Source organism: Protopterus annectens, chromosome 3.part0 (assembly GCF_019279795.1).
Source record: "Protopterus annectens isolate FY-2018-M chromosome 3.part0, PAN1.0, whole genome shotgun sequence".
Taxonomy (NCBI): Eukaryota; Metazoa; Chordata; order Ceratodontiformes; family Protopteridae; genus Protopterus; species Protopterus annectens.
The window spans coordinates 1,750,767,935-1,750,789,712 of record NC_056731.1 but is presented as its reverse complement, the minus strand read 5'-3'; the positions used below and the strand labels follow the sequence as shown (position 1 = coordinate 1,750,789,712).

Sequence of the window (21,778 nt, the reverse complement as noted above, 5' to 3'; positions counted from 1 at the left end):
CAGCATCAATCATACCAAGCATTCAGCAAGTCTACAGCATACATCATGATTAGCAGATAACAATGACGTAAAGGCATCTTCCAAACTACCATCTTGGCTTTAACTTTCCAGTGCTAAGAAATATCTGTAATGCAAGAAGAAATACTGCTTAGATAGTCGTATCTCTTCTATCAAGTGTCCACAGATAATGGCTTTTAAACCCTCAAGTCATTCTGATTTAAACAGTCTCTTGAAAGCTGGCTGGTAATTTATTTTTGTACATGTAAAACAACAAAAGCCATGCAATTTATAAATGTAAAATAAAATAAAATCAAGAAAGTTTTGGAGTTTTGATATGCCCATGGATTATAAAGTGCATCTATAATTCATTTTGCAATATCTCCTTTATCCAATTGGGGTCATAGAGCGCTACAGCTTATCTCAGAAAACAAAAGGTGTAAGGCAGGAACAAATTCTGGATTGAGACAATAGGGCCATCACAGCACACACACACTTGCTTATTCACAGGCAGACACACACACACACACACGCACACCAGGGGCAATGTAATAGTCAAAAGATCACATACCTTAATGTCTTGAAAATTTGAAGAAACTATAGCCCCACCCCTACTGAAAATGCATGCAATCCTAAGGAACACAACACTTATAAAATCCATCTAGTGATGAAAATCAGTCTGTTCTTAGCACTTGGAAGTTAATTATTCTATAATTAGTACTTACCATCATGAACCTGTACTAAAGCGGAAAGATACAAGTCACTGTTATTTATTTGCATATAAAGAGTATAGTTAGAGTTAATATTCTCCAGTCAGAAAGTTAATGGAGCATGTTTACTTAAGTTCTCTGCTAAACCTTGTTAAAAAGAGGTTTACACAGTAAATACTAGACTTCTTGCAAATATCTTGAAGTAAAGAGCATTTGGAATTTAAGTATTTTTTCCTGGTTAAAAAAGAAGATGGTGCCATTTAGGATACATTTTACTTTGGTGAAAAGAAACTGTTTTAAGATTTATATCACTTACATAGCAATCATTTAATCAGCTGACATTGTTTGTAATTTCACTTTCCCTAACCGGGAAAAGCCGAAACACACAAACAAACAAACTAATATAACTACCCCAGCCTTGCTGACATACTTCTTTGAGATTAGTTATATTAGTGTTTGAAGCACATTCTGCTGTACCAGTCAAATAAATGTTCATGTCAGACTTCCAAACCACTTTAGAAATGAAAGCCATCCAGCTAAAATGAAATGGGATTATTACATCGCTAAATATTTCAAAAAAGAAGAAGAATGCGTACCTTCATCTATAGTGGTTTTACAAGACCAAAAGTAAACTGCTGGTATCTTTTTTTAGCTCTTCACATGGCATTTGACAATATAAAGAGAATTTCATGTAAAAGTCAATCAGTGTTATATGGAGAAGGGTTTAGGTCCGGTAAACTCCCTTTTTGTTTTGCTGATTCTGGACACTGGCTGTATTAATCAAAACTTTAAGAAAAAATTTAACATGGCACTAGGTTAAATCTGACTATGAATGCCACTATGGAACACAAAATACACCAGGCTACAGGAAATCTGAGTTACAAAATCAGCTTTAACATTTTCTAAAATGTATTCAGCGATTACAACTTTTGAAGTCTGGCATTTAAAACTGAAACCATTTTCTAAAGGTACTTGGAAACTTTGAAGTTTCTGAATGCCAAATTAGAATCATCTATTTTAAAATCATGATACTTTCAGAGAGAGAAGGAAAGTAACAGGTTTAGTACAATATAAAGTGGAACGTGCCGAAAATGTAACAACTCAGGCAATATACCACTTAAAATAGTTTCCTTTCACCTGTATAACTACTTTGTGAATTGGATCTGAAAAATGAAAGACATGTCTTCTTATAGATGGGAACTTCATGGGGAAACACTAGCTTTGCATAATTCTCACCGTAATAAAACATTTACTAATGATGCTGTAAACATTGTTCTACTAGCCATTTACATAAACTTGAAATGGATAATCTGGAAAAAAGAAAAAAATGCTGGTTTGGAGCATATCCCTGATATAGACGGAACTGGAGAAAAGGAAACCTTGGTCATTTAAGTCCTCATTTCTTTCCAAAGTAGTTAAATTATTTCTCCAACAATGGAGGAAACGATCTGCCCACTTCATTGAAGAAATGTTTCATTCTTGATAGAAGAGGAAAAATGGAAGGACCACAAAATGATGTATTCGAAAGTATGAGAAGTGCGACAGTTATTTTATTAAATGGAAATAATCCTAACCAGCTCCGTAACACAGTGCCATCAGTAAACAGATCCGGCCGTGGTCACTATGCACATGACTGGCAACATAAATTTTGTAAGTCCATAGCAGCTCCAGTAATGGCAGCTCTGAAAATAGCTAGGTACAAGTTATTTGCTTTTTCAGCAGTATAAAACACAGGTTCCTCCAAGAAGATGACGTGCGTAATTTACATTTTTTCGTAAAGTTCAGCAGATGTGCCTGATACACTGTGTGACAAACAAACTGAAGCATATTCTTTTAAAAACAGCACTTTACTCAAACAATGCAATTTCAACAATTTTCCACTTGGAAGTGTAGAAAACAGTCTTAGCTTATGATATATATATGCTGTATGACGTGCTGCACTAAAAGTATTTAACAGTATTGAATAAAAAATGGTAAAAAGGATTCTTTCTGTTTCACAGCAGTTCATTTTTCAATTACCTTTTGGTACGGATAAAAAACATCTGGCAAAAAAAAAGTAAACCACAGGTGATCCGTATAAAAGATTGGTACAAGAAACTGAAACAAATACATGAGCAGTAAATTGCTCTGTCTGAAGATGTTTTCTTACAAGTTCCATACATAAGTGCTTCTCTTTGGATATAAGTGCTCCCTGTTGAAGTACAAAGCTGCTTCTTTAAAAAGAACTTCAAAAAGAAGTCAAAAAAGGAGAGCCTGTGTGGCATAGCTGCAATAGGCCCATTTGCAGATAGCTCCATCCCTAGCAGGTTTCCAGTCTTTAGTCAATAAACCTTTGGCAAGCTTTCTTCCAACGACACGCAGTACACCACATGTCACGGTTTTCCATTCCATAAACCTTCCGACATTTCTTCCCTTCACTACGTGGTTTCCTATCAAATAACACAGAACATTTAAAAAGACAGGTTTCACTAAAGTTACAAATCCTCTGCACATTCGCTCGTTATATAGTACATGCATATATAGATCCTAAAGGCATGAAGCCTCTCTTCTCTACCCTAAACTTCACCTGGAAGTTGTACTAGTGATGTTATGAAAACAATGCATTCAATTATGGATAGATGCTAATAAAAAACAATGCATTTAGGATATTGTTCATTAGTTTAGTCAATGTTACTGTATTCAGTCAGTGTATTTATTATCAATAACCACTTATTCAACTTATGGTAAATATTGGGCACAAAAATAGATACCCAGGGTTGGGAAACAATCTATTTTGGGCCACTGCATAAACAGACAGTAGTGTATGTCTAAATGCACTAAACAGAGGTAAAATATAGAGTACCGAAATTAGCTTCCATTTGGTAATACATTTTTACAGTTTTTATTATGAATTGGAACTGCTGTTAATGTCAGATCAGGATTTCATTTGATCCTTTGCTGACTTTTAAAAAGCAAAAACCATCAACATTAAATTTTTTTTTTCACCTTTCTGTTTCTGTCAGCTACAATGCAGCAAATATCCCTGAAAGCAATATAATGCAGTCTTCATTACATAATGATCAAGTCCCAGAATGTAATCTCATTGCCTGAAAACACTTCTCCAGCATGAGCAAATTCCTTAATCACTGACGGAAAGAAGAACTGTAAACTATTCAAAATCAATGCTCTTTAACATGAAAATGTAAGCTGTTTGTATTTCCTCAATAACTGGTGGATGTTCTTCGTGTTTTACTGTTGCAGTCCTCACATATGGGTTATCCAGTTCCCGGTAGCCCTCAGTTGGCCCAAATACCAGAGTCCTTGGTATATGACGTTGGCTGCCGCCGGTTGTAAAACTGATGTCAGTACGTTCGGTATAAAGGGAGGCAGCCGACGCCATTTCCTCAGTCTTTCTTGCCACGGAGCCCGAAGCAGATGCAATTCGCACTAGTGCAGGTCGGCCATTTACTTTCGTTCTGCTTTCGACTACCAAGCTGAAGATGCCTTCAGATAAGTACCCCATTGGGGATCCTCTTTTCTTGCTTTAACTGATGTCAGATAAAGTTAATAACTGTCTTGCCTGTGGAAAACAGATTCCGCATCATTATTTCCATTCCTATTGTATAACTTGTTTGGGCCTTGAGCACGACGTCCCTAACTGCGATCTCTGTGCTTCCTTTAACCCGCGTACCATACGCCTTAGAACTAAGATTTTGTATAAACATTTCAGAGTCTAGCCTAAGTTCGTCGGTATGGCGTCTTCTGGTCTCCTGACATTGGATATTCCTAGTAGATGCAAAGACAAGGACCGCAGCAGGCCTAGGTTTAAATCTACTGACAACGCACCGGTGAAATTGGTCATCAGCACAGTGGTATTCAGTGAGGCGCTTTCGCAGCTCTTACAGTCCACAGATTTTCAGCCACAAGCCTCTGCCGAGACCTTTATGGAGTCCTCCATGCCACAGGCTGCTATTTCATCATCAGCCTCTCCACCTGTCGCCGCCTCAAATGGGTCCACAGCTGCTTTGCAGGCACTGGCTTCTGACGCCTCTTCTTTTCGTCATGAGACCAGAACCGGACCGACTACCTTAATTCAGATTTCTGCAGTTGCTACGCCTCCCAAGTCCCTCCAGATTGCTAGTAAACTTCCAGCTGCAAACCTACTCACAAACAGGCTTTGGCCTACCCTCCTGTACCTCAGTCCCAGTTGGTAAAGATAGCTGATTATCTTCTTTCCCCTGATTAAGGGCTCTCACCCCCCCCCCCCCCTTCAAAGAGGGCTAGGGAATTATCTCCTGATGATTTGTCTGTCTCAGATTCTGAAATATCCAGTGTTTCTGCTGGTGAAGAAGGAAATTCTCAACTTTTTTCTGGCTTTAAGGATTCTGATGCTGAGGACTCTATCCCTTCTGCCTCCCCTCCAGAAGAGTTTTCCTTTGGGGATACTTTGAATACTCTTAGGGAGCATTTTAAATGGGAATGTCAAGATTTTCCACAGTCTAAGAAAATAATCCGGGAATTTTTAGATTTGCCACAGCAAAAGCCTCTGGCTATACCTCCAGTTTTGGAAGTTGTGGATGATGTTCTACTTTTGTCCCTCCTGCCCCTAGAAAACCAGATAGGTATGACAAGGTTCCTGAATCTCATCAATTCCTTTTTAAAAACTCTTCTGCTGATCCAGAAATTATTTCTCAAGGCCCCAAGGGTGTTAAGGCTACTATTGCTAAAAACCCTGGGCCTTCTGATAAGGAATCTAGGGCCTTGGACAGGTGGGGTAAAAAAGTCTGTACCTCTGCAACTCTTTCCATTAGATCCGTAAATTGTTTTTTTCACATGCTTAAGTATTAGCAGCATACGTTGGAGGCTGTTAAGGCTAAACTTGGAGATATTCCTTCCATGACAGAGAACAAAAATAAGACGTACTGAATTCTGCCACTTTAGTTAATAAGATTGACTTCATTGTGGTTTTGACACTTTGGAGGCTTCCTGCTGAGCAGCAGCCACTGGTTCTGTAATTAGATAGCATACTTGGCTCAGGGAGCAGCCTCTTTCTGAACCAGTTAAATCTAAATTGCTGGATGTTCCTTTGCACAAGGACTATCTTTCTGGTAATAAGGCTGAGGAGGTACTAAAGAAGTTGGAGGATAAGGCAACATCTATGCAAGCTGTAAAAGATTTCCTTCAGGTTCAGCCTCCTCGGTTTAGTAGACATTATCCTTCCAAGAATTGGTCTTTCCCTGATCCTGGCAAACAGGGTCGCTCTAGGCCTAGGGGTTTCAGATCTTCCAGCGGGCAGGCTTCTGCCCCACAAAGGGCTAAACAATGGCATTCTTCTTCTGCTAAATAGGGGAGTTCTAAGCCAGCTTCCCAAAGCAAACATTCTCAATGACTCCGGCCTTCTTGTGACTACCTCTGCAGACCCTGGGTTTCCTTTGGGGGGAAGGTTAGCCAGGTTCGCAGAGATATGGTCTACCATCACAGACGACAAATGGGTTCTCAATATAGTACACCAAGGTTACAAGTTTTACTTTCACACCTTCCCTGTTTTACAAGGATACCCAGACATACCCAGAACTCTCGGGGTAGAGGTAGAAACTCAAATTTCTTCTCTACTGACTATGGGGGCTATAGAACCAGTTCCTGCAAATCAGACAGGCCTATGTTTTTATTCAAGGCTTTTTCTGGTACCCAAGAAAGGGGGCACCTGGTGCCCTATTCTGGATCTGTCCATTCTAAACACTTTTCTGGTAATTCACAAATTCAAGATGCTCACTCTTTAACAATTACTACCAATGCTGGGCAAGGATTCATGGCTGGTAACTTTGGATCTCAAGGAGGCTTATCTGCACATCCCAATAAGGGAAAGTTGCAGGCAGTTCCTTCGCTTCAGGGCTGGGGGAGCAACACTTTCAATTCTCTGCATTGCCCTTTGGCTTATCTACTGTTCCCATAGATTTTACGAGGTGCCTGGCTCCAGCCATTGCTTTTTGCAGGCAGAGAAACATTCAAATTTATCCTTACCTGGATGACTGTCTCATTCAAGCAAACTCCCCAGAACAATTAGAAAAGGATTTGGATTTCGTGAAGAACATTCTCACCTCTTTGGGTTACACTTTCAACGAAAAGAAGTCAAAGTTGGTTCCTTCAAGGGAGATTGTTTTCCTGGGAGCGAGTCTGAATACAGCCACCCAGATGGTATTCCTCCCTCAACAGAAGCAAGATCTTTTTGCTTACTTCATGAACTTGGCATGACCCAGCTCTCTGCAAGGCAATTCCTGCAAGCACTGAGGTTCATGGCTTCATGTATTTTGATGATCCCATATGCAAGGCCGCATATGAGAAAACTTCAATGGTACCAGATCTGTTGGTTCAGGGAGGGGGAAAATTCCTGCATCCTCATCTTCAAACTCTGCATTTAACTGCCTATCTAATACTTTAAATCTTTCCCAACAGGTGGTTGAAGTTCTTCATGAGGCCAGGATGCCTAGCACAAGAAAATCCTATGCAAATAAATGGAAGAGATTTTGCTCTTGGATGCTAGCTAAAGGAGAAGACCCGTCTCATCCTTCTCTTTCACTCCTTCTTGACTACCTAGCAGGATTGCTTAATGGTGGACTTTCTTTTTCTTCAATCAAAATTCACACCTCAGCAATTTCGGCTCACTGTTCTTTTGAGCAATACATTTTTTCTCACCCCTTGATGAAGCAGCTCCTGAGGGGAGCTAGTAATCTTAGACCTCCCAGAAGAGCTCCTACTCCGGCTTGGGATCTTAATTTTGTCCAGGGAAAACTTACTCTGCCTCCCTTTGAACCAGCTGCCTCTGTAGATTTGAAGTTTCTATCCTGGAAGACTGCTTTCCTTTTAGCTATTACTTCAGCTAGAAGGGTATCTGAGCTGCACGCCTTAATGGCAGTAGAACCTTTCATTATTTCTCACTCAGATCGGGTTTCTCTGAGAACCAGTCCCTCCTTTATGCCTAAGGAGGTTTCCAATTTAACCCTTAACCAGTCTATTCACCTACCTACATTTTTCAACAATCCTCAAAATAAAGGGGAAAGGATTCTGCACTCTCTTGATGTGCATAGACAGCTGAGATTTTACTTAGACAGGACTAAATCCTTTCGAAAATCTGATCGGTTATTGGTTAGTTTTGCTCCTGGGGCTCATGGTAAAGCTATTTCAAAACAAACCATCTCCAAATGGATTGCTCATTGTATTCACTTTTGTTACCTGTAGCATGGGAAGGTTCCCCCTCAGGGTATTAGAACCCATTCTACAAGAGCAGCCTCTACCTCTGCAGCCTTTCTGAGAGGTGTGCCTACTAAGGACATTTTAGAAGCAGCTACTTGGTCTTCTGGCCATACTTTCACAAAGCATTACAATCTACCTTTGTTTTCTAAATCCAGGGCTGGTTTTGCCTCTGCAGTTTTGCTGGGCCTCCTTACCAATCCTTAATCTGAAATTCTTAATCCCCCTTTGTCTTCTTACTGGGCGTTGGGAATCAACCCATATGTGAGGACTGCAACAGTGAAACATGAAGAACATAGTACAGTTGTGTACACTTACCATAAATGTAGATGTTCGAGTGTATTCACTGTTGCAGTTCTGGTTTCCCACCCTCCATTCCCCTTTTTTCCTAAGGCACAGACTATAGATTTTTACTTTTTGTATGACATGTGTCCAGTGTGCTAACATTCCTGGGTTAGCCTTCTTCTGGGGGCTCCTGACAGTTAAGGCAAGAAAAACTGAGGAAATGGAGTCAGCTGCCTCCCTTTATACCTGACGTACTGACATCAGTTTTACAACCGGCGGAAGCCGACATCATATACCAAGGACTCTGGTATTCGGGCTTACTGAGGGCTACCGGGCACCGGATAACCCATATGTGAGGACTGCAACAGTGAATACACTCGAACATCTACATTTATGGTAAGTGTACACAACTGTACTTTCATACTTCTAGCAACAAAATAATGTACTTTAAACAATACAAAAACTGCAGGTAAATTTTTGGTAACTGATGTATTTGTAATTCTGAAATCGCTCTTCATATTTCATAATAATAAGTGTAGTTATTTACTGACTACTACTGCTCTCGTTAACTCTCGCGGTGTGCCATACTGTAAAGAAAGCACTACACTGGAAACTAAGCAAAGGCACTTTATGTGTTATTTTGGGTGGATCTCCACAAGATACAGGGTAGATTAATTTGATCTTTGGAAATATATCAAGAGAAGAATTCTTCACTGTCAGGGGAACAGATGGTACTATCACCAGGTGAGGTCAATATTCATTTCATTGGGCCTGCTGAACAACCTGTCACAGATGTTTCAGTGAAAGACTTTATAATCAGTTTTAAATTCTTGCAAAGGAGGGATTTATACCCACTGGAAAGCATCTATTAGGACCACATAACTAAAAAAAATGCACTTGTTTCCAGGCATTGAGTAAATACGGCTAAGGACAGGGGTAAGTATTTTGCTGCCAAACAGTGGGACCACATGTTAGTATTCTAGTGGGGGCTTAGTGCCACACTGCTCCAAGTCTTCACTTTCTTTAAGTTAATACACATAGAAACAAATCCTGCCAGTCAAAGTTGAAATAAAGGGCTAATGAAGGACATCTCACTGATTCTAGGTCAGACTGTAGGCATATGATGTAGGAATGTCTGTTGCTCAACTCCTCTTGGGCAAGTCTGAGGGAAGCAGCAATCAGGGTAATGGCTTAGCTCTCATCACTGTAGGACAGGGGGGTTGGATATAAGGGCAGATTCCAGATCACTGCACATACTTAGAAGATTAATTAGCTTGGCTCATGCTGGTATTTTTGGCACTTTTGGCTGTAATATGCAAGTTCTGGAAATGCTACATTCTAAATGTAAAAAGCCATCACTAATGTTATGAGAACAACTTTAGCAGAGCTGCTAAATCTGGTGAGGGTGCATCGTACAGTACAGCTTTTGCAATATTTTGTTAGGCTAATCATAATGAGTAACAACTGGACTACAGAAGACCTAGAGATTTCTTTTGGTGTTTATATGGATGCAGTGGCACAACTGTAGGTTACATATTATTGCAAACTTGTATGTTAGTGCTTACACTGTGCCATGTAATTAGTTGTTTTCTCAGCTGTGTTTTTGTATACCAGTAGTCTTACGTTATCTATAGTTATTGGATTGCTTTTGAATTTCCTTGAACCTGTACTATGTTTTGCCACTTCAATCAAGATTGTATTAAGAAAATAGGAAGTCCTGTTGGATCCTGTAATCCAGGAAGTAGGAACAGGAGGAATTAACATCTATTACCATCATGTGAGGCAATCTAGAAGGGTGGGAAGCAAAAATTCAATGATCTCAGCAGTGAAATCACAGTAAGAATGAAGTAATTCCATCAGGATGCAATGATTCACCACATCAAATGCCAAAGACAGAAATCAATGAGGACAAAAAATGAATGACAATGTTGATCTTTTACAAAAGGAATATTAAGGATCACCCTGTTGAAAGTAGTCTCAATGCTATGACAAGTCTGAAATACATACTGAAAATCTAGAAGACTGAGAAACCTTAAATGAGATTCACACCATTTGTAAAACATTTTTTGAATAAGCAGTGAAGAAGAATGGAACCTTCACTATAACCCAGGCATTGGAGAACGAAAGGCAGGATAGCAAGAAAAAAGAGCCACTCGGGGGTGCATTGAGGAACATGTCTTCAGGGTAGTTCTTCTACTAATGCATCCCTAGTGGAGACTGGAGGCCATACAGGTGACATCAGATCACAAGGGAGGGAAGGGCTGCCTTATGGAACACCTCATCTGCAAAAGCAAGTGATGTCCTCATGCTACTACCATTGAACTCCCAGTCATTGATGACTTATTGTGGCATACAAGCAGGTTAGGGTTTTAAGGGAAATAAAGTGATGTCTGCCTGTGGGAGGATGACATGTGCCAAAGTCCACTCTCACCTGCACTAGGCAGTGATTACCAAGGTTGCAATAATGAGATAAACTAATAAATAATTAAACATCCCTGTCAAAAAGCTTTGCAATATAAAGCAGGACACAAGCAGGACAATAGTTAGGAAAAACTTGTGACCCACAGAACTTTTCTCAAGAAGCAGAATTACTACGTCCTCCTTAAGAAAAGACCAAAACAAAACACCCTAACCTGACAAAGGAGTCCATGATTTAATAAATAACTTGACTCCATACCTTTATGCAGACAACAACGGGTTTCGACTGCATGATACGAAATGCATTCTAGAATTTAACACCCCAATCACCAGATAAAAGTGCTTCGATCACAACTCATGATACTCACAATCAACTCCAAATCAAGACTACAAAAATGTTCAAGAATGTTCTAGGTAATGAGAACATCTGACTAAATGGAGGCAACTTTATCAACCAAGATCCAAGTGGCTAACTCATTAATTGAAGATAATGCCCCAGGGATGGAGAGGGAGAGAGAGAAGGTGGGCTGTGCAGCCAATAAACCACCTAGCAGTGGATGTTGGCTATCCAATGTTGAGATACACTCAAAGAATTTTTTTTTTCTGGTGACCTCAAATGGTAACAATTAAAATGATAATACTCTCAATGACTTAGTACACGTCATTTGGTTCAAGGCCAGAGTACCATTACTTGGTATTAATTGATGTTCCAACCATCACCCAACCTGCCTGAGACAGAAAGTCAGGCAGGACAGAAGAGACTCATATTCCCTCAAGAAAAGCAGGCATACATGATCTGGGGAAAACCATTCCAGAGCTGCAAAGAGCAGTTATAGGCAACGACTAATGGGTTTGAATTGACAGAGGTTAACTCTGGCAGGAATGGTGTGGCAGTGAAGACAGAATATCAGGTGCAATTTTACTTAGACCTATGTAGTCCACAAGTTCAGTCTCAGTGGGATTAGCTGGGAGGATGCTCTCAAGCAAAACAGACTACAGAGTGATCAACCCACCAACAAATCACAGTCTACCACCCCCAGTTGGAATACCAAGGCCAAGGTATGTCCCAAATGATGGACTATAGAGGCAAGTAACTGAACAACCCTGACTGTCTTTAGAAAACATAGAAATTTCTGAGCAAGAATCAACAACTCATAGCTGACCCAGACACTACAATCACTCAAATCCAACCAGCTTAGGGTAACTCAATACTAACAAGGCAAGGAATCCTAGACACTGAACTACTGAATATGTTTCTTTACATAAACTGATAATTGACAGAAAATGAAACATGTATGGTTTGTTTCTGCAACCAAGACATACTAAAAAGAGATGGTATTCCTGCTAGCCTGTATCACCTGGACCTGAAGCAAACAGCAACTTTTCACCCATCTTTTCATGTCTATGACCATGAATAATGGATAAAATGTGGGAGAAGAGTCACCTCCAAGAAAGAAACAAATGGTCAGCATCACACAGCAAATTGGAGATAATTCTTGCTTGCGTTGTGGTACTTACATTAATGTTTAATGTCCTATATGAGATCTGCAGACAGCAGGTTCCGCAAAGCTGTCTGTGATGGCTAACAGGAGTCTGGGTACAGCACATAATAAGATAAACAAAATGCAGGAGCTCCAGAAGGACAGGATATACCATTTTTTTGCTTATGTAACTAAACTATGTTTTAGTCTAATGAAAATTTCAAAAAGTCAGTGCAATATCGACCCACACAGTTAAACTTAGGATGAAGTAAGCAGGCAGATGAGTTTCCTAGCACTACAATTGCTGTCACTCAGATCACAGCATACCAATCAAATTAAATAAAAAAATATATTAGGTGTTGAATGGATCTAAAATATATTCGCTTTTAGCACTCGACTTTGCTGCTAGACAGTACTGCAAATCATGTTCCACATACAGGACAAGCTAAGCAATTTGGAGTTTTGCCCATTTCTCCAAGTGTTTTGGGTTTGTAAAACCATAACAGGAATGGACCTCTTTCCTAAGTCAGGGTATGATTACAGTTCATGAAATTAGTACTGTTTCAGTGTTTGCTGTTAGCCAAGAGTACTCTTCTCAGCACCGATAATGTGGCCAGAATTGCATCTTTCTGTAATTCATATGGGGTTACATGTACTGGTCGTACATCTAAGTACAACTATAAATTCCTTTTTTATTAGACCTGCTGTTTCTACTACAACATGACCTGTCTGTGTATCTTTCTTCCACATTGTTCTCATTTCTGCTTGCAAATCCTGATATTTTATGACTTTGTCTCTCTATGGACGCAAGATCCTGTAATCGCTAGGTGTAGCAATTTCAATGATTAATGCTACTTTTGTCTTTTTTTCATGGAATACTGTCTAGTTTTCTCACATCTATTTTTTTGAACTATTGGTCATGGGAAATTCCATGTTACATACACGTCATCATTCTTTATAATGCTTTGTGGTTTACATTTCCAACGCTTCTTGTACACATCTACATTGTATTGTTTGAACAATCTCCAATACAGTGGTTTTATTGCAATATTGTGTCTTTCAGTATACTGGTCCTCTGCCATCAGTGTATCACACCCAGCAGCAAGATATGCAACTCCTTCTAGTTCTGTTTTACAGAACTTGCATTTGTCAGTTTCTCCAAAATTTTCAATGGATTTTATAAACTAATATGTATGTAGTCCACTATCCTGGGCCACCATTATCAGCCTTTCATCTTTTGGTTTCTATTTTCAGACTAGCAAAATTAATAACACAGCCGGTGATTCTCTCTTTGCAAACTCTGTAAGTAGATCCTGGAACTCTCTTCCAGCTGATATTACCTTACTTTCCACCTTAGGTCAATTTAAAACTAGACTCAAACAACATTTGTCACTTAACTGGCTATGTCAATGTATCAAGCCTGGCTAACTCTCTCTAGAATGTGTAAAAATCTGTTAACCAGTTTACTGTGTAATTTAATTTAATCCTGTTTTGTGCTCAGGATTAACTGTAACCTGTGGAACCTGTTTAACTTGCTTACTTATGTAATCTCTGTAAATAGTCTGTTTGTAATATGTAATGCTGGTATTATGTAATGCTGTATCTGCTTACCCTTGGAGCTTTTCTCCCCGGGCCTCCGCTGAAAATGGACATGCATCCAGTCGGACTATCCCGATCAACAAATGTAAAACAAAATAAAAAAATAAAAATTTTCCTCTCCCTAACCATTCTTGTGTTAAATCTTGGTAAAAATGAAGTTGTTCCAGGAGATCTCTATACTTGTCTCTATATTTATGAATTTTCCAGTTTGTTTTTTTTTCTCATCTGATCCTTTTCTTTATATTCTTTCCTTTGTTTTTGGCACATTCAGTTGCTGTCTGATTTTTGTCTGCTTCGGGTTTGATTTCCATTCCTGCTTTATTCTATAAAGTTTCTGGTAAATTAAGCAAATATATTATTTTCTTTGCCTCATATTTTAAAATTGTTACTATCCTTTGATCTGATCAGGTTAGCAGATATGTCCCACAATTACAGATCTGGCACGTAAAAAATCTACTGCCAATCATTAGCGGACCGGAGTTCCACTGTGGCGACCCCAAACCGGGAAAAGCTGAAAGACACAGACACAAAACATGTAGACACCTCCTTCAGAGTGAGGTGTATATAACCTTGGTATACATTGATTTTTATATATCATTTGATAAACTTGAAGCATTTTTCTTGTTTTTGTATTCAGTTGATCCAATACTTTTTGGGGCTAATCAGTCACTCCAAATCTGTAAGTTAGAATAGGAAATTAGAACAGGAAGAGCACATTTATTTATATCCATCCATCCACAACCCCTTTTCCCATTTTTGCGCATGGGATATATTGAACGTTAATGCTAGATATCAAAGCAGTTTTCAGTATTTGCTGTAGTCTTCTGAAATATTCCTTACTGAGCTTTATTCTCATTTTTTCAAGTTTTCTGACACACCTTCATGCATTCCTATATATTTATACACTCCCAGAGGAGTTGGCATTGGCATACTGGTTAAATTGTTTACCTTATAGACACAAGGTGCAGGGTTTGATTCTCACATGGGGTTATTGGCTAGGCTTAAAATGGTACACAAAGGCATTTAGCCTAGTACTAAATTACAAAGCTACTCAAGTCCCTTTATATCACATTTCTGTCCCTGGTTGATATTTCTTGGTGCTTCAGCTTTCCTTTTTTAAATGTTGCTTTTGCAAATCAAGACCAAATGTCATACTTATATCATCAGAAAAAGTTTAAACAATTTGTATTTGTGCTTTCAACTCCTCATCTGATGAACTATACGATTTTAAGTCATCCACAAGAAGTGGCTGAGAAGTCTTTAAACAAGGATGGTTTCTAGGAGCCAAACTGTAACCATAGCCCAATCTGAAATTAAACAGCATAGTAGGTTAAAGACAAGATAAAACACCAGCGGACAAAAAAATCACTTTAGAATATCTTCCACTAATTTTTTTTTTTATCCCCGGGATAATAAGTTTCCCTTTCTTATGGCTCAACTGCAAAATGGGTTGCCACTCTTTCAAGGTGACTGTAAGGTAGTTGATCAAAGTAGAGTGTACATCTGCAAGTATTCCTTTATCCATGAATGTGCAATGCTGTAAAATGCTTTTTTTGTAATATATCCACGCTTACTGAGATCCTTCCCCTTTTTATGTGCATTTTGAGTAATAAATGATCCTTTGCTTCAGCTGACTGTCTTTTATTACTGTTTTGTTCTACTGCCACTGATCAATTCCAGTATATAATTTGTTATTGGCTTGTAATTCTTAGTATGGTTTGCAGGTTCATTCTTAAGGAGGAATATTGTTTTTCCTGTTGTTAACTAGGTTGGTCTCAGTTCGGGATGCACGCATAAGTAATGCTTGCTCATAGCTAAATCTTTCTGTAAAGATGTTAACGTCTTTAACTAGCAATTAGGTACTACAGATGGACCCAGGTCTTCCATTTAGGAGCTTTTCTTAATTTTGTCTCAGTTGCTCTAGCTGTTACTTCATCCCATTTCATATCACCTATCTCAGAACTCCTCACTCTTTTAATTATTTTATCCATTCAGCATCTTTGTTATGCTCAACAGAGTCTTCATAAATACTTCTCCAAAATGTACTCTCCTCTTCTTTTTTTTTGGGTGACATTTTTCTTATTTTCGCTTTGTTTTCCAACTCTGCATAAAACCTTTTAAGTCATTAGTAAACTGCTTGCTTTGTACTTTTCCTATATATTTATCTGCATATCTTCTAAGTGTCTCTGCTTGTGCTGATGTGTTTAATTTATTATGGGAAACAGTGACTGATAAACCCTGGTCTGTTATGATACAGTGCATTGCCTTTATCACATCTATCTTTCTAAGTATTTTGATGTTTCCTTTTCTATATTCATCTAACAGTGACAACTTCTTGTCTTATTTGCTTTATAGTTTTCTCTGTTTGATGCTTCCATGGTGACGTTCTACTTGCGCCCTTCCTTTACTTTGTTGAGCTCCATTTTGTGTGGTAACACTTTATCTATTAGTTTTGCTGCACAGTAATGTATCCTATTTACATATGTTATATCACATACATTTCTCTTAACAGTCCTGGTTACTCTGTTCACCTGTTTTAACATCTTTTAATATTTTGGGTTTTAATTTACTTTCTGTTATCTATTTCTTTCATCTATCTTAAATTTTCAACCATCTCTATTAAATCAAGAAGGTATTCCCTTAGATCATTTTGCTCCCATTGGGGAGAATCTTCTTTGTTGTTTCCTGCAAGTATTCTAAAGAAAGTTCTGTATGTTGCAAGGGTTCCATATGTTGTATTCACTTTCCTATTACACTGTAACTCACATAACAGACAAAATATGTCATTTCAGTGATTCAAAAGAAGCAGGAAATGAATATAAAAACAAAAAGAAGTTCTCAGAACTGACTACTACACTTAACTGTCATAGAACTAATTAATATGTATAATCTGTAAGCTCTTCAAGTTCACTGAAAACCATGACTGGAAGGCAACCGTTGTTTACAAAGAAATGTTTAATATAATGAAATAAATTAAATCATAGAAAAACTAATTACCATTCTTATAAGAATTTTGCACAAAACATAGCATATGCCTGGAATCCCTTCTCCTAAAGGTTATTACAAGAATACTTGGGGGACATAAAGAGGGGAGGGAAGAAGAATTCCAATAAATAAGTTTTACAGTTGTGAACCAACATGGGAATAAATGAAGCTATACACAGGGGTTTTTGAAACTTTTTTTCTGGAGTGTTGCAATCAAGTCCCTGGCTAATATGGATTGAGATATTATTAACACACTCTAGAAATTTGCCAGACAGATAAGTGTCTAGATTCCCCACTGTAGATTCAAAGGGAGATAATCCTTCATCCTGATACAAAGACAAAGCAGCATGGCATCCATGTAATCTGTGTTTCTGCACAGATCTATAGTCTAATGGCATGTCATATATTGCCCTTACATTAATCCATGCATCTTCCACAAAATGTTCACAGATTTATTTATGTACATCCTAAGAGCATTATCAAAGCCATACCACTCAACTTCTTAATGCATGAATTCTGGACAAAGCCAAAAACAATGGTGGACAAAATTGGGGACAGTTTTTAAGTATTGCTTTTATTTGTTTGTGTCTTTCATTTTTTTCCCGGTTAGGGGTCGCCACAGCGGAACTCTGGTCCGCCAATGATTGGTAGTTGATTTTTACGTGCCGAGTTACCAGCCCTGATGCACAACCTTCAACGAAGGCACGCCCATTCACGCATGTCTCCACGCAGTAGACGCGCTAGCTGAGAATCAAACCGGACAGCGTCTTACTGTGAGGCGACAACACTACCGTAGCACCACCACCGCGGGTTAAGTAAGTTTTTCATTAGCTTGCACTTTCTGAAGGGTGTGAAGTCTGAATCTCAAATTATTGTCATAAAACTTCAATCTTCAATAATCTTCCAGAAAAATTACAAATTACAAAGGATCAGGACATAAATGCAAGGCAAAAATCTGGATATTCTTAGAAATTCTTGACTGTCAAGATGTATGATCAAAAAACTTATTCACATCCTATGGACAACATCAAAGTACCCAAGCATTTATATTTTTAATTTTAAACCCCTGTCTCAGGTGTGGTTAAGTGAACCTTAGTTAAAAGAATACATACATGTGTTGAAAATTATGCCTAACTCCCCAACACAACTGCTCTCACATAAACCAATACCCTTATAACAAACCTAATCTTAATTAAAAAAAATAAATAAATACACACTGAAAAAAAAAATAAAATAAAAACTGAGGTAGCCAATAGGAATATGGCATTACCAGCAACACTCCTTCAAAGCTAAGCTAAAGAAAATTAAACTAAAGCCATAATTATAAAATTAAGCGATCCTAACATATGCATAACCGTCAATACACTACTAAAATGATGCACATTGCTTGACATATTAAAGGTATGTTTAAAATTACTTCACAATTAAAAAAAAACATGAGACATTCCAATCATAAGATTCTACAGAAATTGCTTAAAGTAATATTCAATTTGGCAAGCTTAAATTTCATGTCCCACCGAAATGAATGAGAAATAGTAATTAAAAAAATGGGGAACCAAAGAACTGGAATATGGGGGGGGGGGGTTGTGTTCTATTAAGACATCCAAGAATGAGTCGCTTTTCACCCGTTTACCATCACGAAACGTAGCTCCAAAACCATATAAAATAGTTTTTTTTTTGTTTGTTTTTTTTTTTTTTTTTAAGGCAAGCTCTTCTGTACCTTCTACATGGGGAACTTGGCCCCAACACCCTCCTAACTTATACATACCAGTTCCATGGTCATACTACAGTGGGGAAAAGTGAAAAAAACACACTACACTGCACCACCAGATTGCAGAATATAAGTCACAGTGATCTAGTAAACTGTAACAAATTCTCAAAAAAGCCACTTGCACCTAAATGCTGCAACAAAGTATACATATACTACATAGGGGGTCCAAGTTATGTGATACATAAAATATCTTCAAGCTAAGATTATGCAACACAACTTTATGAAACTCATTGTACGTATCAATAGTGTCTACTACTGAAACCAAAGAAGTATGCTAAATTTTTTGTCTTCTCAGAAAGATTGCAAATTTTGACATAATTTTCATGGTTCCTCTTTTCAATAACATCAGCTGGTGGGATCATGAGGGTAGTCATCTTTTAACAGTAATTTCATCTATACTTCAGGTTCCACCCATCCTCCTTGCTTGATATGGTTTTACAGTTCAAGAGTTTTCATACTGTGCTGGGAAATCACACATTTAACATCTTACAACTGTCGTATCTCCCAACCATACCAAATTACTCAGTTTTTACTGAGTTTTGGAGTCCAAATGAAGGGGTGCCATGATTCCCGAGTGGCACCCCTTCATTTCTAACTTTTTCTTTTGTTTTTGCAATGTTTTGAATTTCCGCACTGTTTGAGCTATCATCATCATGTGCATAATGACGTCAGCTCCATCAGGGCTACCAGCCAGTTGGAATTGAGCTGAATGAGCTCACATCATGTACATTTCCGGCTGGCTGCTCAAATGCGAGTAGGAATGGACGACACTCTTCTAATGGGGATTATCAGCAGCCACAGCACTATTTTATTTATGTTCAGAACAGCAAGTAAGGAATCAGTCTGGGCAGCACTCTTATGGATTATTTTCAGCACAGCAGCAAGGAATCAATCTCTGGGGCTGGGCAGCACTCTTATGGATTATTTATGTTCAGAACGGCAGCGGGAACAAGGAATCAGGCCAGACAGGAAGACTGAGCAACTTGCAAGTAAGGAATGGTGTGTGTGTGTGTGTGTGTGTGTGTGTGTGTGTGTGTGTGTGTGTGTGTGTGTGTGTGTGTGTGTGAGTAACTTCCAAGTAAGGAATGGTGTGTGTGTGTGTGTGTGTGTGTGTGTGTGTGTGTGTGTGTGTGTGTGTGTGTGTGTGTGTGTCTGTCTTTGTGCGTAAACATTCCAGTGGTGATGGGAAGTAGACAGGACATTTTATGCAGGTTAACTAACTAACCAAATAAAAAGGAGGATGCAAGTTTTACAGGTTCAATCACCGGCAGTCTTCCTTGTTAGTTTGCTGTTTCTTGTTAGTTTTTTTGTGGTTTCCCTTTCCGCCAGATTTCTGGAACTGCGAGTTTTGTTTATCAGTGCCATGCTGCAGGTGGAACTAACTGGTGATGCAGTCCTGGGGGCCAGTGTTGTGTACACAAGGAAGACAGTAAGAACCTTTAAGGTGTTTCAGGAATGTAAGCATCCCATGTTAAAGTTACGTTTAACGTGGAGAAAACAATGGAACTTGAAATTCAGTAAATGGCAGCTTCAATAAGGGAATTTATCTGGATGATATATTAAGTAAGCGTAAACAATGGATTTGGTACCTCAGGGCAAACCGTAGACTTGCAACCTTTAACGCTGTGCTTATTTTATTTTTTAATTGCTGCTGCTCTTTGCTTAGCGTCATTTGAATTCCTTAACAAGGGGATTACTGACAATATTCCAGGTGGTGGGAAAGTGTGCACTGCCTGTCTGATACAATAAGCACTTTGTCTACGGAACCGTAAAGGAGAAAAGTACTAATAACGCATTGATGACTGTATTACAAGTAGAGTAATTAACAAGAAGCATTGCATATTTTAATTTAATTCTTTCTTGCTGCATAACTGTGCTAACATGTTTATAGTTTGACACATTGTCACTGCAATGTAAATCTAACCAGTACTAGTCAAGTATTGTAGTTGGGTTAACTAAAAAAGGTGCATTTCTTACATTTGGTGAAATACTTAGTTTTGCTATTAAGAAAGCGACCAAGTAGAAGTCTATAAGTACAGCTGCCTAGTGCATAGGCTTAGAGACTGTAGTAAAATAATCACTGGGAAAAGTGTGTGTGTGTGTGTGTGTGTGTGTAAATGCCCCCATTTAATACACCTGGTGGCTAGAGGTACTCAGACTCAAACCCTGTACCTTGGGTACAGGTAAAACGAGTCTAAAGTCCCTAGCCATCACCACTTGTGAGCTTTGTCCAGGTTTTTTGTGCTACGAGTTGAGAGCTATGATAAGAAGTGAGAACTGAATTTGTATTCCCCCATTATTGGCTTTGTCCAGGTTTTTTTGTGCTAAGACATTGAGAGCTATGGTGAGAAATGATAACTGAATTTGTATTCCCCCATTATTGGCTTTGTCCAGGTTTTTGTGCCAAGAGGTTGACAGCTATGGTGAGAAGTGAGAACTGAATTCACTAAATGATAGCCATTAAGTTTCAGTCTTCCTATTTTTCAGGAAACTGCTGATTTGGCATAGTGGTATGTTGCTCTGACTGTAGTGCATAGGGTCCTGGGTTCAAGACTTGCCAGTGAAATGCATGGTGGTAACACAACATTTTATTCTAGCAACTTTCCAAAATTATACAAGCAATGTTTAAAATGTGTCCCTGTTTTTTGACCTTTTGCCCCCCCCCCAAAAAAGAAAACTAAAACTGAAAATAAGTGCGAGAAGCTGTGCAAGATGCCTAGTGTGGGTGTGGAAGTAGACTTTTTTGATGGAAATGTTCTAAATTGGGCAGTTTTGTCATTATTGGTTCATGCATTTTGTTTAGTTGCCTACAGTACAGCCTACTGGAAAAATGTTCAAACAATACATTTAAAATGTGCTCTGTCTAACAAGTGTGCTGTATTATACAAGGAATATAATTTAATAAAGTCAGGAAGGTGTATCAAATAAAATAACACATGTATGTTTCTTGTCTTGTGTGCAATGGGCCAATGATTTGAAAACAGCCCTAAGGTAATCTTTATCCACCGCTGGCCAAATGCATTTTCTTTGGATGTGGTGTGGGTTTCAATACTGTTTCAATGAATGTGAGTTTCAAGGGCAGAGAAGGTTTAATGCCAAATCTATTTTCATTGTGAGACAGTACTGCTTTGTTTAGCAGATGTCTATTGGTGTTTGTGCATTGTTGTGCTGTAAAATGTAAAAATAAAATCCAAATAATCATTGTAGAAGTAAAGAAGTATGCACACATTAGTGTGTTTATGGTAAATGGGGCAAAATAGCCAGGTAATGGGACATTGGAATGGCTGCAGGGGGGGCTCTGGTGT

At 38.5% G+C, this 21,778-nt stretch overlaps 1 protein-coding gene across 2 annotated transcripts in view; it reads right to left on the bottom strand.

The window, feature by feature from the left end:
- Positions 1–2,535: 2,535 nt before the first annotated feature.
- Positions 2,536–21,778, bottom strand: part of ZNF704 (zinc finger protein 704) — a 1,522,633-nt gene continuing 1,503,390 nt past the window's right edge. For both annotated transcript variants that reach the window (XM_044065777.1, XM_044065776.1), the window contains exon 10: positions 2,536–3,136. In XM_044065777.1, coding sequence (XP_043921712.1) covers positions 3,025–3,136 — 112 coding nt within the window. In that variant the 3' untranslated portion in view covers positions 2,536–3,024. The remainder of the gene's footprint in view (positions 3,137–21,778) is intronic.